Below are 15,911 nucleotides of genomic sequence, written 5' to 3'. Positions count from 1 at the left end.
GCGATACCTTCTTCCCCGTCGGCTATTCAAGTAGCGTGTGCTTCCGGATCTACGATGGGATGGTGTGCTCGTAATTCAAGAGCCAACAACATGTCCTTCTTCTCAAACACAAGGCCCTTGTTTGTTTGTTTTTACCATAAAATGGAACTATTCTTGTCACACAACCAAGAAGATCAGCAGCAAGGTGTCATGGTTATAGAAAAGGCTGGTCGACCGACCATTAAACTCACACCCCCTTCTAGAAGCACAGTACGTGAGATGCGAAAAACCGGGCTCTTGGAAAGTTAGAGGCGTCGGATCTGCATATCAGCACAACAGTGAGGCTCTGTGTTTGACGGCCGCGGCTCGAGCCAGTCAGCCAACATGAGGGTTTATAAAGCTTACCGGTAGCAAACCTAGATCACACATGCCGGTGGATCTACCCGAGACGAACCTTGGTTTCTATCACGGTAAAATGTCATGGCCAGCGGCCCGGGGGTTAAAATGTCATAGAAGTGCCGAAGCAGACTGGGTACATGCGTCAGGCTCGCCCAAAGCCGAAGGCAGCCTTTGGGAACTTACACGAGCCATAAGATGAGAGGGTTATGGCACAGGATGATGCACTCGCTTGGCAGGATAGCGTTTAGGCGGCTTCTCTGGGGACGGCTAAGACTCCTTTTCCTGGGGTAAAAGTAATGTGGTCCCAGGACCGAAGGGTCCGAGCCGGATCGGGGGTCAGCTTAATCAAAGAAGAAAGTCTCCGAGGGCTGACATTGACTTTGGACAACCGCTATCTAGTCAGACCCTAGACATTACTTTTTAGATTCGGTCGCGTGGTTTCCTATACAACCTCGCACCCGGGAATGGGCCATGTCCCATGCTGCGGCCGTGTTTCTGCCCGCACTGCCTATCGTCAATGGCACATGCGATTCGTCCAACGGGGGTCCACCATGACTTGCGCATGCAGCAACGCACGGAGTTGGTCGGCAAACCAGCTTCATTCGGATAAGGCGAGCTACGAGGTGGTTGCTGCGGTGGGGATAGCCTTAAGCTTAAGCCTGGGCGAGATTGGGCAGTAGATTATTCAGACTATTCTCCTAACGAGATTGATTGACTCCTTCCTTGGTAGCGGAGGTTTGGAGGAACCTGGTTAGGAGAATGTTCCATTGGAAGGTCGTGCGCAGCTGGCGCTAGTGCCGATCAGTTGGTACTTATCAGCTTCGTGTGAGCGAGACCGAGAAGTCGCCGCACACCGAGAGGCCCGAATGCCATGTTGCTATCAGCGTACTTATGTAGCTGTGACACAGTACAAGACGGTTGCGATACGTCAGCCTGCCCAATGCAAGTCTTGCATTCACCCGGCCGTGACTGCAGAAGGTCCCGGAAGCGGGCGCGGACAAAAGTCAGTCTGCGTTCGGGCCACGTCTTTAACCGGAAGAACCGTGGAAGAAGGCCCCCTCCTCGTGGGCCAGACAAAGCCACCTACCCTCTCATATGGCATGAGAAGTGCGATGCCGGGCGTGCCGCGGGGTGGTCTTTGTGCAGGCCGCATGCGTGATACGTACGATGATCGTACTACCTGTCAGATGACGCTTTGTCCCCTCTTTCCGCACTGAGTTGTCCTGATGGTGGCTCCGGTGCAGATTTCGGCGTGGATGACATTGCAGCAGCCACGGGCTTGAGGAGAAGAAGTAGGAATGTTGTTGAGAGGGTAGTCTGTTTGATGTGGTGGCATGCAAAGTTTGACTAAGGAAAATTCCCCGCGCTGGTTATACCAAGTTGCGCGTAGACACCGCTGTAACTGGACCCGCTAGCAACGTTCTTCACGGCGGCTAGGGGCATGGAGGCCACGAGCAGCGCTGGCGCTATCCGCTTAGTGCGTCCGCAATCTGCAATCGGACGGGGACCAGGGTCATCGAACCCTCCAACTGCAGTGGGTCCCTACATCACAGAGCGCATGGCGTGGTGCGAACAGCACCGAACGTGCTGGGCCCGCAATTCAGGCAGTCATACATCATTGTCCTAAGCCCCTGGTAGTACCCTCAGATCTTCTGTGTGTCCCCACGCCCAGCGCCGCCATTGTTCTCTGCACGCTATTCACTTCTTTTTACCTGGCCTACCACTTACTGCGACCCTTCAGCTCAACATGGTAGCGCCGGAAAGCCCGACAACACTTGCTTCTGCCATGTAATGTATATACACCATATCAATTCTACTATCGTTATACCTACAATTCGCAATGGCCCCTCTGGAATCACTGGACACCGACTCGCGCTCTGCCATACTACCGGATAACGTTCAACCGTGGCTGTGTGCAGTCGTCGCCCTTGGCTTCTTCAGCTTCTTCGCTACAGTATCACTACTCGTCGTTCTCACATACAAACTCGTCTCTTGGCAGTTGCGATCGAAACGAAGTAACCAATTCGTCATCCTAATCTTTAACCTTCTTTGGGCCGACATCCAGCAAGCCCTCGCTTTTCTTTTGAACGTGGAATGGCTGCGGCTGGGATCCGTCCAAGTTTCGAACCCGATATGCTTTGCACAGGGCTGGTTGGTTTCGACAGGTGATTTGGGGAGTGGGGTTTGGTGCTTCGTCATCGGACTGCATACTTTTGCATCTGTCGTCCTGGATTACAGAATGAAACCGCGATACTTCTACCTGTCCATCGGCTTGATCTGGATCTTTATCCTCGGCATATCTTCAATTGCCGTTGGTATGCACGGAAAGGGTGTTTATGTACGATCTGGTGTGTGGTGCTGGATTCAACATGACCTAGGAGATCTTCGACTGTGGACTCATTACGTCTGGATTTTCATCTTGTAAGTCTCTCCATCCATTAGCATGTATATGTCTAACGTGAAGTCGCAGCGAATTCACCACTGTCATCAATTACGCCCTGATTTATACCATTCTGACCTTCCGTATTCGCTCGGGCTACTATACGGTCGAAGAGTCAAAACGAGTGCGCTCAATCGCCAACCTCATGGTCGTGTACCCACTTGTATACGTGATATGCACCATTCCGCTCGCTTCCGCCCGTATGGCGTCCATGTCCGGTCACCCTCCGTCGCTGAAACGCCTTTGTCTCTGTGGCGCAATCATGGTCTCGAACGGCTGGCTGTACGTATCTTGTAACAGGCATACCCAGCATATACTAACGACTTTCATAGTGACGTCCTACTATACACCTGCACCCGACGCATCATGATCTTCAGTGACGAGCCACCTGCCGATGGTGACGGTATGGACACATTCGCCGCATTCTGGATCTCAAAACCTAAACGCTTCGGCGGCGAATGCACAATCGAAGCCATGCACCCACCTGCGCGAGCCAGACGAGCCAGAAGCAGGGTCACCCTACCATCCAGCAGCAATAGCTGCGACGAATTATTCGGCTCCGGCAGCACAGACATTAAGCTTGTCACTACCATGCACATCACCAGCGAACCGGCCCAACCAGAAGACTATGAAGCAATGGAAGCCGAGGCACGGAAACAACGTCCTCGAACACCAACAGCACGATGGAGCTCAGAATCGAGTGAAAGCTTGAACTTGAGCCTGAAGGAATGGGGTAATCCCCCAAACACTGAACGATGAAGGGGACTCGTGGACGAAACAGATGTATTTCCGCCCCACGATATAATTCGGCTGTACATATGCCCTGCCGAGGGTTCCTCGATACATTCGATACATTCGATACAATAATACAGGCAAAGCCAGAAGCCAACGGGCACGCCTTATACGGAAAAAAGGAAGGAAGAACAATGTCTGTGGTCCAAGAAATCCTTGGAACAACGTGGATCACAGACACAGGAGCGCGACTCCACGCCCACAAAGCGGCCAGTTATGGAAGTGCGAAAGCAACACATCCCCCTTCGTAATGCTTTACGCAGCACCTGTAAGAGGCATGAAGTCTGCAAGCTATAGAAAATGTGCAAGATCGCACTCCTTTCTCCAAGCACCGACTTCACGCCTCTCTCAGGTTCGCATAACGTTCTCACGCGTTGGGAAGAGGAATGAGTCGCCATCACACTACATGCAATGAAGATAGAACACACCCCCATAGATACCCATGATACGTCAACGACCAATACCATACCATACCATACCATATCCGTGTTCATATCCACATCCACATGTAGGAACAAGACCCTGAAAATCATTGCACCATTGTGATCAACACGGGTCCCTGCGTCGTATTGTACCCTGGATCTCCCTTCCCTAAGCGCCCCGCTCATTCCTTCCCGCGTACTTGCTGCTCCCAACAACCGTAGTCTCGGACCGCAAGGGCTTTCCTGGATGAGGGATTTCGGCGGGCACTACGCCATATTTGTAGAGGTTTTTTTTATCATGTCAGCATCGCGAACGGTCAGTCATCACAACAAGTTGCCTGTAAGTCATCAAGGTAGAAAACCCGGCTTGTGAATATCATATATTCGTAGTCCTTCATAAAACTACTCCTATTCGAACAACCAAAGGGCTGCTAATGCTCCTGCCTAAAGCATGCCCAACAATAATCATACATCAAAACACAGCGTATTTGGCTCCATCCCGAACGTAAGCTCGACCAGACAATCGCCACCTCCGCTCATACTCATCGAAATGGAGATGCCTAGAGAATGTGTGGCCTGAGAAGCCAGCTGCTACTCACATGCTGACCCAATCCATCCATGCTTCCAAGAATCGCAATCTGCCCTCCCGCATGTGCTTCAGAAACTCATCGAAGCTGATCAAACCACTTCCCTTTCGTTGGGTAATTTCTTGCTCCACAACTTCGAGACTGGCCAGCATTATGAGATGCAAAGACGAACTGGGATTCATGGCTAGGTTGCGAACGGAGCGGTGCAATGACTTAAGGTGTCCCGTCTCACTATTGTCATGCTCAGAATAACAGTTAGTTGTACTCATGCACCTGATGAACTTCTCATCCGAGTCTGTAGTGAAGAAATCGTACATCTCAGGCGCGTCGGTATAGTTTCGCCAATTGATGGTGAGCAAGTCCTTATTTGCTTCCTGGTCTGGTTGGGAAGGCTGATCAGGCTCTGCAACTACTACAGGTGGCGTCGATGTACGTGGCTCCCGTGTTTCAGATTCCATGGAAGCTATCTCCAGCTCTTCCCGAAACTGATAATTACTTGCGTATGCAGATACAAAAAGTTGTGAGTACATAGTTGGTCCTTCGTGTGTTCCCAGTGAGAAGTCATCACTCCCAGAAGCCGAATGTATTTCTGGAGAGTCAGGCGTGGTAGGCCGAGAGTTTGGGTGGGCAAGTGAGTTTGGCCGATACTGAGGCATCGTAGGATCTTTGTAAAGGCCAGCTGTACTTCCATTCGTGGAGGGATAAGCTAGCCATCCCTTTTTAAGTGCGCACTGAATGACAGCATCAACCGTTTCTTCTCGGAGTTGACGTCTGCATAGCAACGTATTCCACAACATCGTGTTGTCGAGATTTGGTGTTTTAGACACACCAATCGACCTAATGACCCTTGCTTCCAGTGAGTCATAGATTCCTTCTATTGCCGCATGTGCGTCTTTTTCCGTGAGAGGGTTACTATTGGCGGGATTTTGAAAGAGTTGTTTGATGCTCGACTGTCTTTGGTTGATCGTGTCAATGAACTTGCGTACAAGACACTTGGAGAACCGAAAGATGCCAACCTTGGCAATAGCTTCAACATCAGCCTTACTTTTCGTGAAGAGGTCGTTAGTCGTGCTTTCGATAGCGGTCGCCATTTCTCTACGCTTGCTGCGTGTTTCATGTGCATCCATGGCCATGTCTTCCTTTTCGAGAAAGAGCGGGTCGAGCATTTCATTGAAGCCTTGCTGAGTGATTTGATATAGTACTTCGTTACTCAAGTTTTGCTCAGGTTCAGGTATGTCATAGCCACCCCATCGTTCACCGACGGGTCTAGACGATGAAGCGTTGGATCGCGTTTCTATCTCGATATCGTCCTGGAAGCGGACCCTTGACGATGACCGCGAATCCCTATATCTACGTTGTTCATCGTTCAGGACTTGGGCTGGGGCTTGATCCACCTCGTCGTTGGCTTCCTGATTGTCCAGATGAGACATTTCTACTTCGTTTGGCCGAGCCAGGCCTTCTTCTTCATCGATGTAGTATTGTCTGCGCGCCCATCTCGCACTCACAATATCTGTTTCAGATCCATCCCACGGGTGCCCGGGGGTGATGTAGTGGCTGTCGAACGCTCGCAGGATCTCATCTCGCTCTGCGACGTCGGTGTGATTCTCGAGTAACGGTGAATTCGGCGTATCGGCATTCTCTTGCTTCTCTTGTAAGCGAGCATTGGGGGCGTTTGAGCCATTCATACTGCGTGGCGGGAACGCAGAACCAAGCGGCTGACTAGACTGTATGGTGTCCAACGCGTTCCGCACGGTCAGATCGTCGGAAAGCTCTCGGATGTGGTTGTGGGTGGCTTCCTTCTCAATGGCAAAGAAAGCTCGGAAAATGCGCAGTATATCCTTGCGAGATATATAGCCATCTCCGTCGATATCATATCCGTTGAAGACAATCCTCGCCTTGACATCTATGTCAGTTGTGTGCATGCCGTCTAGCCCTTTGACCCACTCATCGAAGCCGATGAGTCCGTTCTTGTCTGTGTCGTAATATGCGAAGATGCGATCGTAGACGAGGTTCGGAGCAGACACAAGTGCCTTGTAACGAGGGACGAATGCATGATTGAACTCGCGTCGATCGATAGCCCATCCAATATTGGATGGGTCGCTCGTCCACTCGGTACCCGCTAGACAGGTAAATTGATCCCAGAGAGCCTCGATTTCTTCTGCCTCCATCTTGGTCTCTGCTACGAGGCGTCGCTTGAGCGGCGAGTGAATCGAATGACACATCATATGGGGCTTTCCCGGGTACAAAGGCTCTTGTTTCTCTAATGAAAGAAATGGTGCGGGTACGCGGATTTTGTAGAAGATATGGGTCTTGGGGTGCGAGTTGGTTGCTTCGCAGTTTGAACAGAGGTCGAAGTCTGGGCAGTTTGCGCAATGCCATCTGGTTCCCCGAATAGGCTTCTCGTCGCAGCCATTGCATGTGATACCGCGATGTACTACACCCTCTAGTCTCGCTCGATCCTCGGCTATGTGATACAAGGTGCGCTGGAGGGTTTGTCCTTCTGGGTCGATGGCGCCGTCCTCTGGGTCCTCTTCGCTTCCCACAGATAACTCTGTAGGCGCGATACTCTCTGCATCATCGTGGGCCGGCGCATCGCGGAGAGGAAATGACTCTGCATGCCTCTGAACTGCGCGACCCAGTGTGCTGGTATTACCGATGGCTGTGTGGTGCGGGTAACGGTGGTTGAGCCAATCTTGGATAGAGGCTATATCTGATGAGGATAGAGGTTGATCTGGATATAAGGCGACTAGTAAGCGATTGAAGAACTCATCGTAAAAATTTGCAATGGCAATCCTTATGGTGTCAGGACTGGTGTTTGCTTGGGAGTGGACAATGAGATCACGCAGCTCATGCGGCTGGATCAAGTTATTGGCATCTAGCGTTAGTCGAACGCCCATGAAGTCGTAGACGCCTAGCGCATAGACGTGTCCCTCACTCAGTGGAAGGGCGGGAGTTTGTGGTGCATCTCGTGGACGACGTCGGCGGATCGCATTACGACGCTGCAGGTGGAGACCATCGCTCGGTGCCGGGGTGTGGATGAAGTTGTAGATGAGGTATATTCCATAGCCAGCCGAGATGCCGGTGAGAAAGAGCACAGCGGGTCGATAGCGAGATATGGATGAGGGGGTAGATGCTGTCATGGTAGAAGCCTAGCAATTGCGCCGGTTGTGTCGAACGAGCGACTGTTGGCTGTTATCGAATATGAATAGGCGTTGAGTGAAACATGGCCGGTCATTCCTACCAGCGACAACATATTTACCCGTTGGCAATCTTCATGGCTCGGCAAGGGGGATCAAACACGCAATGGCCGGCGTTGAGGGACTCTCTTGCCCGCGCCTCGAGCTTCAACACATATGTGTGGCTGACTCAGCCAAACGGCCGCCCACCGACTTCCGAAGCCTCGCATTGGACGGCAAACCCACCTTCATCAAACAGCAGACTCAACTTTGATATTGTGCTTTGCATACAGAGCTATCCTACTACCATGCCGCGTGGCCGCCGTCCATTCTCAAATCTGACCCCGTCATGAAAGAGCTCGCGTCGCTGAGCAGAAACACTGCTGCACCACGGTATTCCGATGGCTTTGAAAGCCGACCCAACATGTTTTGCGTAGGCCATGTATCTCTTCGCTCGGGGTACTTGATGAAAAGCTCCTCCACCATGGCCGTCACAATGTAGCCTGGCGAGATTGTGTTGACACGGATGTTGTATTCGCCCCATTCGGACGCCAGGTTGCGAGCAAGTTGTATGACGCCTGCCTTTGATGCGTTGTATGCCGAGCAAATGAGACCCTGTCGCCATTGTCAGTAAAGGAACAAACCAGGTGTTTCGTTTGTCGTACCCTGTTTGCAACGCTGCCAGACATGCTCGCAATGAGCACGATACTCCCGCCATTGCCAAACTTGATCATCTGCTTAGCAGCCGCCTGCGCAGTCATCATGACCCCAGTAATGTTGACCTCGAACATGCGGTTGGCATCCTCAGCAGTGTATTCCAAGGCAGTCGTCTCCTGTTGGATTCCGGCAGCCGCGATCAGACCATCCAGCCTTCCTTCTTTACTGGCAATTTCTTCGACGATCTCATGCAGCTTCTTCACATCTCGTACGTCGATTTGGCGGTATTCCAGGTAAGTCCCGAGTTCCTTCTTTGCTTTCTCGGCAATGGGCGCAAAGTCTGCAGAAGGTTCGGCGAGTCTGTCAAGCGCGTACACTGAAGAATAATGTTAGTTGACAGAAGGCTTCAAGTATTGGATATATCGAGATGCATACCTCGTGCGCCAGCTTCCAGCAATGCTTCGGCTTGTGTAAGACCGAGACCACGAGCAGCGCCCGATACCAACACGACCTTTCCCTTCAAGCTGAACTCTGGGAGTCCGTGGGTAGACGACATTGTGTATTACTTAGTAGATGAATAGGATGAAAGTATAGAATAATAAAGGTACACGCCAAAATATCGCTAGAAAAAGGTATTTATACAACAAGCAAGGAATACGCAATGCGTTCGCAACCTTCACGCAACGGGGCCATTGTGGATTCTTATACCGACTCCCCACTCATTCAGAGGTCACCAGACTCTCTTGGAATAGGCCTGGCCGGAGACTCTCTTCTTTCGTACACATAGTACAATCGCGCAACACATCTGCCCGTGTGGCCAGCTGTTTGCGGGGAAGCAACATACCGGCATCTTCGGAAATTGCCTAATCGGGCATGCCGGGCGGAGGCTGCGGGGAAGTCGACTTCGGTGTTTGGAGCAACACCCACATCGGCTTTGAGAGGCTTTGGCTATACGACAGTAGGGTGCTCGGATTAGTATTAGAACATATCAATCTGTGAATGACAGGCTACGTGTCATGAATGTGTGAGCCCGAGTCGTCCAGTGTGATTGCAGGCTCTCGTCGCTACCAAGACTACAACCTTTTTGCATGTGCTTGTCCGCACTGCAACCAAGCAGGCCAAAGGGTGAAGAGTGTCGAAAGGGCATACTTCACATGTCAACTCCTGATACTGCGACGGACTTACATGCTTGCTCATCCTAGTAAAATCGTTGGGGCTGTCCAAACAAAAAGCCCCGCGACTGTCTGTGAAACCATCCATGGGCTGCATCAGTCAACCATATATATTCCCTCCATATCAGGTGTCCTACATGTCAGTGTAACCGTTATTTCATCCACAGTGGACCAGAGTAACTCGACATACAGCAACCTTGCTGACTGCGCCTTCCCTCTGCCAATCACTCAGCAACCGCCTTGGGAACCGCCCTGCACGATATATCCGGTCAACATGATTGCGCGACAACAGGGCACAGCTGAGCCCCAGTTACGGCACAGCTCTGCGTCAGGAAGCGCCGTCCAATCCAACAACTGCAAGCAGCCAAATTAAAACGAAAAAATTCGCGACACCTTGTTCGCCGCACAGCATCAGAAAAGTAGACGCAGTCGAGATTAGGTATTATGCACAGCGCAGGAGTCCGTCGACCTCGCCCATTGTGCGCCTTAGGAAGCCTTGCGCGCCTGAGGCCAACATGACCCCACCTAGCAAACCATCAACAGAACCAGCGATCCAGCGGAGAAGTAACTAGCCATCTCAACTAACCACCAAGAAAAACTCCCTGCCATCGTACCAGACACTCAGACCCAGAACAATTTTTACCACAACGCTCCGTCCCCCCCCCATGTGCAAATCCAGACGCCAGCGCCACGCACAGACTAACGTTAAGCAACACCGAGCAAGGCAGCTCCCAAGGCAACACGCGGGGGGGCAGTGCACCGGCCATGTGTTGGGCCAAAACCCAAAAAGACCCAATATCCAACAAACCAAACCATGGGACCGGCGTAGCCGCCTTCTGAAAGCGCAAGGCACAGACGGGCAAACAATGTTTTCAGACGTTTCTAATCCCAGGCGCTGGTGGGTGGGTATGTGACGCCGTACAAGGCTGCGCCTGCATGTTGGCCAGACCGGTGGGCTGGGGGGATGGGGCCAGCGTCTGTCCGGTGTGATGATGGAAGAAAGGATATGTATAGTAAAGCGTTTGGCCTCTGCGTCTCTTGTATGTCTCATGTTCATTGTGTATTTTTCTTCTCGTCGGAGTTTTTGTAATATACATGTGGACGGATTGACTTTCTGAGGTTTGGATTCATTCACCAAACACACATTCATATACTCCGGTCTCAGCCATCTAAATACACCACACCACAGCATAAGATACCATGGCGCCACTACCACAACCCCACCACAACATATTCCCCCGCTTCCTTTACACCCGTTCAGACTCCTGCGACGCAAACTACACCCCCTCATGCTCCACCCACCGCATCGTCCTCCTCATCATCATAATACTCGTCGGGGCCTTTGTCGGCATCATCTTGAGTCTAGTCTACGCCCGCAACTGGACCCGCAATAACGCCCGTCAACGCGCCTTACGCGGCGACGACCGATCAACCAGTGACTTTGACTTGCTGGGTCCGCATCATCAACATGGAGTCCTGGCTTCAGTGAGGTTTCCGCAAGGGAGGGTTGGCCATGGAAGGGTGGTACCTGACCAGAGCTGGAGGAAGTGGGATGAAGGGGGTGCGGCGGGGTTTGAGGCGCCACCGCCGCCGTATATGCCGAGGATGCCGGATGCTGCGAGGGTGGGGAGGTGAAGGGAGGGATGAGGAGGAGTGAGAAACCTAACGTCCGCTACGCTACGCCATGCGATAAGCGTTGTGCGCCACCCGAAAAGTGAGATTTATTGGTATCCAATAGCATCTCTAAGAGGCCAAAGCCACGAGCCAGGGATCTGCAAGGCGCCTTCAACTTGCTACCATAGCAGACTGCGCAGCCAGGCCAGGAAAGTGTATACCGCAGTCCAGGATATTACCACTGCATCTTCCCAACTCTAGGACGACAGTAATGGAAGTGTAAAGACAGAAGATTATAGAGAACGTAGTAGAGTATTCGGTGACAAAGAAGCAACGCTGGTGCATCCCGCGAAGATTTAGACGCGTGGTGTACAGCAAAAGACCAGAAGGGTAGTGGCAAAGAGAAGAAATACACCGTAGCACATTAGATTGATCCAACCATCTCAAATCCCTTGATATCCTAAATGGTAACATAATTTCCGTCATAGAAGCATAAACGCTAAAGTCTTCCAACTCCATCTCGCTAAGTGAATAGCCGTTGTCTTTCGTATCTTTTCTTGTCTCATTCCATCATCATGTGCCTTGCAGACCCAAGCCTACACTATCTCCGTTTCGCACGGTGCTATCGTCCCTGCTCCGATCTCTGCTTCTGCCCATCTCTCTGATGCGTCGGCCTTCCATTAGGCCTCTTAGTCCTCGTTTCTGCAGTCCAACGACCGAGCTAATCTCACCATTCCATACATCTCTTTCTTCGTACATGCTTCCATCTCCGTAACCGTTATCCGAAGCCGACGCTGATGTGGTGTCTGATACTGCTGAGCTGACTTCGTCATCGTGGTTGCGTTCGACGTCTGTGTTGACACGAAGCGCGCGTAGTCCGGCATCTAGACTGCGTTCGATATCGGAGGCCGTAGTGCCATTGCCTGAGCTGGAGACGCCATTCGATGTGCCGTTTGTAGCTGAAACTCCGTTCACACCCATAAAAGCAATACCCGAGCCCCCACCAGCTGCCATGGCCGCAGCATTGAAAATAGCTGCAGTATTCCTATTGTCCAGTAGAAGATGTAGTCGTTCGATAATGGCCTCGAGAAGGCCGTCGATGTGGTATGGTCGGGCCAGCTGGAGCAGTGAGCAGAGAATCTGCGGTGAGCATAGAGGGGAGTTGTGTGGTGGTAACGATGAAGTGTATAAAAAGTGTATGAGTGCTTGGAGTGTAAGATGTGTGTGTGGTAAAAATAATGTTCTGGGACGTTGAGACGGCAAGTGCGACGTGGGTTCGGGTGGGCTTAACGAAGAATATGAGGTTGCCGAGATGGCTGTAGCCTCGGACGGCGTCACAGTGTTAGCAGTAAGTGTCGTCGCTGCTGAGTAAGTCGTCCTAATCGAAGGTGTAATAGTGATGCTCGAATTCCGCGAGGGATGCATTGTGGCGGAAGGTCGAAGTGTTGCTGCCTCGGCAGTCTCCTTCTCAGCGCTTTGTGCGCTTTCACGAAGAAGTTGATTAAAATACGGACCCCAGCGTCGGGCAATGATGTGGGAGTTGACGGGGATGCGTTCGCCGTTCAGGGCCAGGAAGTCCATGTCGGCGAGCTCTCGCATACCCAAAGCCATCTGACCGAGCTCAGCCGCTGCAGGTGATAGCGTTCGACCTCCGGCAAGCGTATCAAGTCGATCGTGCTGCGGCGGTGCGCTCACGGAGCTAAAACCTGATGCAGGCGTTACTTTGCGAGGGTTGTCGTAGAGTCCGAATGCCTCTAGCTCTACCACACACATATTGGAAAAGTTGATACGTCGGTGGTTGTAATCCTCGACCAAGCTCCTCCTCCTATTTCCCAGTATCACAAAACTGTTCCTACGATTCCATAGCACTCCTCGGTTCCAACTACCTTGACTGAAGATGTTGCCGCCGGCTTCTATGCGCCCCCAACTTAGGGTTCGTAAATCAAGAGCCCAGAGCGCGTATTCTTGTTTTGATGATGTCAAAAAAGTGCCGCTTACTACAAAGTGGTTATTGATAACACCGCCATTTGGGAATCTAAGCCCAGGCGGTGAAAAGTTGCCATGCATTGGCTTCTCGGAAAGTGTTCCATCGGGATGCCGTACTTGTAATTCGAGCTTGACGTCCAGAAAGTTATAATTTGAGTAGATGAGCATCGACGATTCCCCACTGCCGTCAGAGGATTGTCCGTCTATTGTTCTTGCGTCGCCACTTCGTCGTGGTCCTGCGCCGATGTCATTAGGGTTGATGCTGGTCAGAGGCGCAACCACGCTTCTGTATGCGCCACAACTTCTGCCCAGGGTACTAGTTTCTGTCCACTTGAGGCTCCGCAGATTGAACACGCTGATTTGTTCAATGTAATGGTTGGCGCTGTCCTGTCCACCCACTACCAACATCTCAGCACCACCCTCGCCATCTAATTGAACACCTAAAGATCCCTGGTTTGGATTCGACGACGATGGATTGTGCCGTATGGCTGTTACTGCAGCTCCGGTTGAGCTGAATACTGCAGAGCTAGGAAGTATAGTCGCGCAATGAGCATAACGACCCTGCGGTGGATCGCTTGTGGCAACGTGCATCCACGTTCGCGTTGGCGCATCGTAAATGTGAACGTCGGACATGACCACCACCTCAGGCTGGGCATCCGCGGGTGCACCTTGTATTACCGACGCTGCCTGATTTGACGAAGGACTTGCAGGCGACATGCCACCGTAACATACGAGCTTCGTATCGCCAAGTGCACAGACGCTGTGGAAGTACCGTGGAGGCGGGATGTCCCCTTTGGCATCAACCTTGCACCAGTGGCGTTTGACAAGATCGAGTTCGTACAAGTCCGACGTGAGCTGCGGCCTGGTTCGTGAAAGTCTTCTGCCCCCAAAAACATAGAGTTTGTCGCCTAGAATAGTCGTGGTGGCGCCAACGAGCGGATGTGGTTCTCTGCCGGTGGTGCGGTGCACGTTACACACTAATCCTGATAATCCAGCTGTTGAGCTTGTGGGGGTCGCTGGACCGGCAAGCATGGCTGGGGATTGCGAAACAGCTGAACCGGGGGTCCGGCCAGATGATGTTGGTGGGCGTTCGTGTCCACCATCCTGATGGTCTTGGTGGTTCAAACTTGCTTGACTACTATTTAGACTCGATATGTAGGGTGCCGAGGTTTGAGAATCGATGGTGTTGGTCCGGCTCTGAGCCATGCTGGCCGGACTTTGTGGAGGAGTTGCTACGTTTTGGGGATCTTCACGGTCTAAAAAAAGTTTTATAGGCGAAGATGAAAATCTCTGTACAGGTATAGCCCAGTCCGGTATCACAATCTCCACATGGCGAGACTTGACGCTGGAAGATTCGCTCGAGGATTTGCCGCTCGGCAAGGGGAACCCGGAAAGGCTGGGGCGACTGCTCGAGACGATAGTCGACGTCGGCGAAGAGCTGAATTCAGTCCTCGTACAGGGGCTTTCAGGTGCTACAACCTGATCATAGCGCGCAACGACGATGGGAACGTGCTTGGTCCTGGTTTGACGAGACGGACAGTGGCTGCCAACCAGTGAAGAAGTGCCACAATGATCGGATTGATTTCTTGAGTGCACCCGGCGATAGGTGCTGAATAGGGAGCCTGCAGATTCGACGGAGTGTCGCTTGCTCGTTAATGCTCGCTTGAAATTTAATGTTCTCGGCTTTTTCCAGAAAGATGAGATGTCACCTAATGGCTCGGAGCTAGCGCCAACAGAGGGGTAAGATAAGCCTAGGGGGAGGGCCATGGTTAGCGATGCGATTCGAAAACGAGGTTGAAAGACGCAAAGTGATACTGAAAGAGGAGGAAAGGCCTGGTTTTGAATATCCGGACGTTACCAGCTGCAGCAGATGTCAAATGCAGACCTTACTGCAAGGTCTCAACCACGGATGAAGCGAAGTGACTCAGGTGGGAAAGCCATGTTTACAAAGCGGGCAAGGAGACGTTGCTGTAGTGCGACTCTCTGCTGTCGTACAAACAGTGGTCTTGCATGACGCAGCGCCTCGTGGTGGGACAAAGTAAATCTTCCAGCTCTCGTAAACATGCTACTTGTATAGCGTACCTGTAGGGTACGAAAAGCAAGGAATTCCGATATCAAGTTAAAGTGATGGTATCCGATGGTCGCTCCAAAAAAGCACGAGTTGGGCCAGCAAGGAGGGGTGTGAAGGGATTGTAGAGAGAAGATGAGCCTTACTTGAGAGAAGTGGCCACAGGCGGGAGCGGGGAATGGCTGATCCAGCAGGACGGTAAACGTATGCAAAGAAGGAAGAGGCGGTAGTCAACGGGCAGTCTTGCTGAACTGGCGCGGTACAGATGACAGCGAGGTTCGTGTGGAGCGGCAGAAGCTTCCTACGCCGGATAGGGACTGGTGGCTTGGCAAAAGTTGCAAGGAGACCCCTAGCTAGTGAGACGTCGCTGTTGTAGGTCTCGCTGGTCCCGACGGCCTCCTGTACTGCGTTACGACTGCGGGAAAGAGCTGAAGAGTGTGTGAGACGGGTCGCAGGACGAGCCACGCGACGGCGAGATGCGGGCGAAGGAGGCCCGAGATCAGATGAAAGGCCGAGACGCGAGTCTGGCAACAATGACAAGACGTCGGTAGCGCGACACACGGATTCGAAGACGCGAGGGCGTCACACAGCTTTTTGCTCAATGGGACCTCCCGCAGAT

General features: G+C 52.1%; 4 protein-coding genes across 4 annotated transcripts; 1 reads left to right on the top strand and 3 right to left on the bottom strand.

Moving 5' to 3' along the window:
* Nucleotides 1-2,218: 2,218 nt before the first annotated feature.
* Nucleotides 2,219-3,577, top strand: PtrM4_041500 (Git3 domain containing protein; the record flags this gene model as incomplete). The annotated part of the gene is made up of 3 exons (XM_001937530.2): nt 2,219-2,799; nt 2,849-3,100; nt 3,151-3,577. 3 exons carry the CDS (start codon nt 2,219-2,221, stop codon nt 3,575-3,577), a joined length of 1,260 nt encoding a protein of 419 aa, XP_001937565.1.
* Nucleotides 3,578-4,627: 1,050 nt separating this feature from the next.
* PtrM4_041490 (FRQ1, Ca2+-binding protein (EF-Hand superfamily)) lies at nt 4,628-7,759 on the bottom strand (the record flags this gene model as incomplete). The annotated part of the gene is made up of 1 exon (XM_001937531.1): nt 4,628-7,759. One exon carries the CDS (start codon nt 7,757-7,759, stop codon nt 4,628-4,630), a length of 3,132 nt encoding a protein of 1,043 aa, XP_001937566.1.
* A 339-nt stretch (nt 7,760-8,098) lies between these two features.
* On the bottom strand, nt 8,099-9,008 carry PtrM4_041480 (FabG, Dehydrogenase with different specificities (related to short-chain alcohol dehydrogenase); the record flags this gene model as incomplete). The annotated part of the gene is made up of 3 exons (XM_066104421.1): nt 8,099-8,410; nt 8,461-8,828; nt 8,888-9,008. 3 exons carry the CDS (start codon nt 9,006-9,008, stop codon nt 8,099-8,101), a joined length of 801 nt encoding a protein of 266 aa, XP_065958985.1.
* Nucleotides 9,009-11,811: 2,803 nt separating this feature from the next.
* On the bottom strand, nt 11,812-14,430 carry PtrM4_041470 (Kelch-3 multi-domain protein; the record flags this gene model as incomplete). The annotated part of the gene is made up of 1 exon (XM_001937534.2): nt 11,812-14,430. The coding sequence occupies one exon, from the start codon at nt 14,428-14,430 to the stop codon at nt 11,812-11,814; it is 2,619 nt and encodes an 872-aa protein (XP_001937569.1).
* Between the last annotated feature and the right edge of the window lie 1,481 nt (nt 14,431-15,911).

The sequence above is a fragment of the Pyrenophora tritici-repentis genome, chromosome 10 (genome assembly GCF_003171515.1).
Source record: "Pyrenophora tritici-repentis strain M4 chromosome 10, whole genome shotgun sequence".
Lineage (NCBI taxonomy): Eukaryota > Fungi > Ascomycota > Dothideomycetes > Pleosporales > Pleosporaceae > Pyrenophora > Pyrenophora tritici-repentis.
The sequence above is the reverse complement of the archived record's forward strand: the minus strand, read 5'-3'. Positions and strand labels throughout refer to the sequence as shown.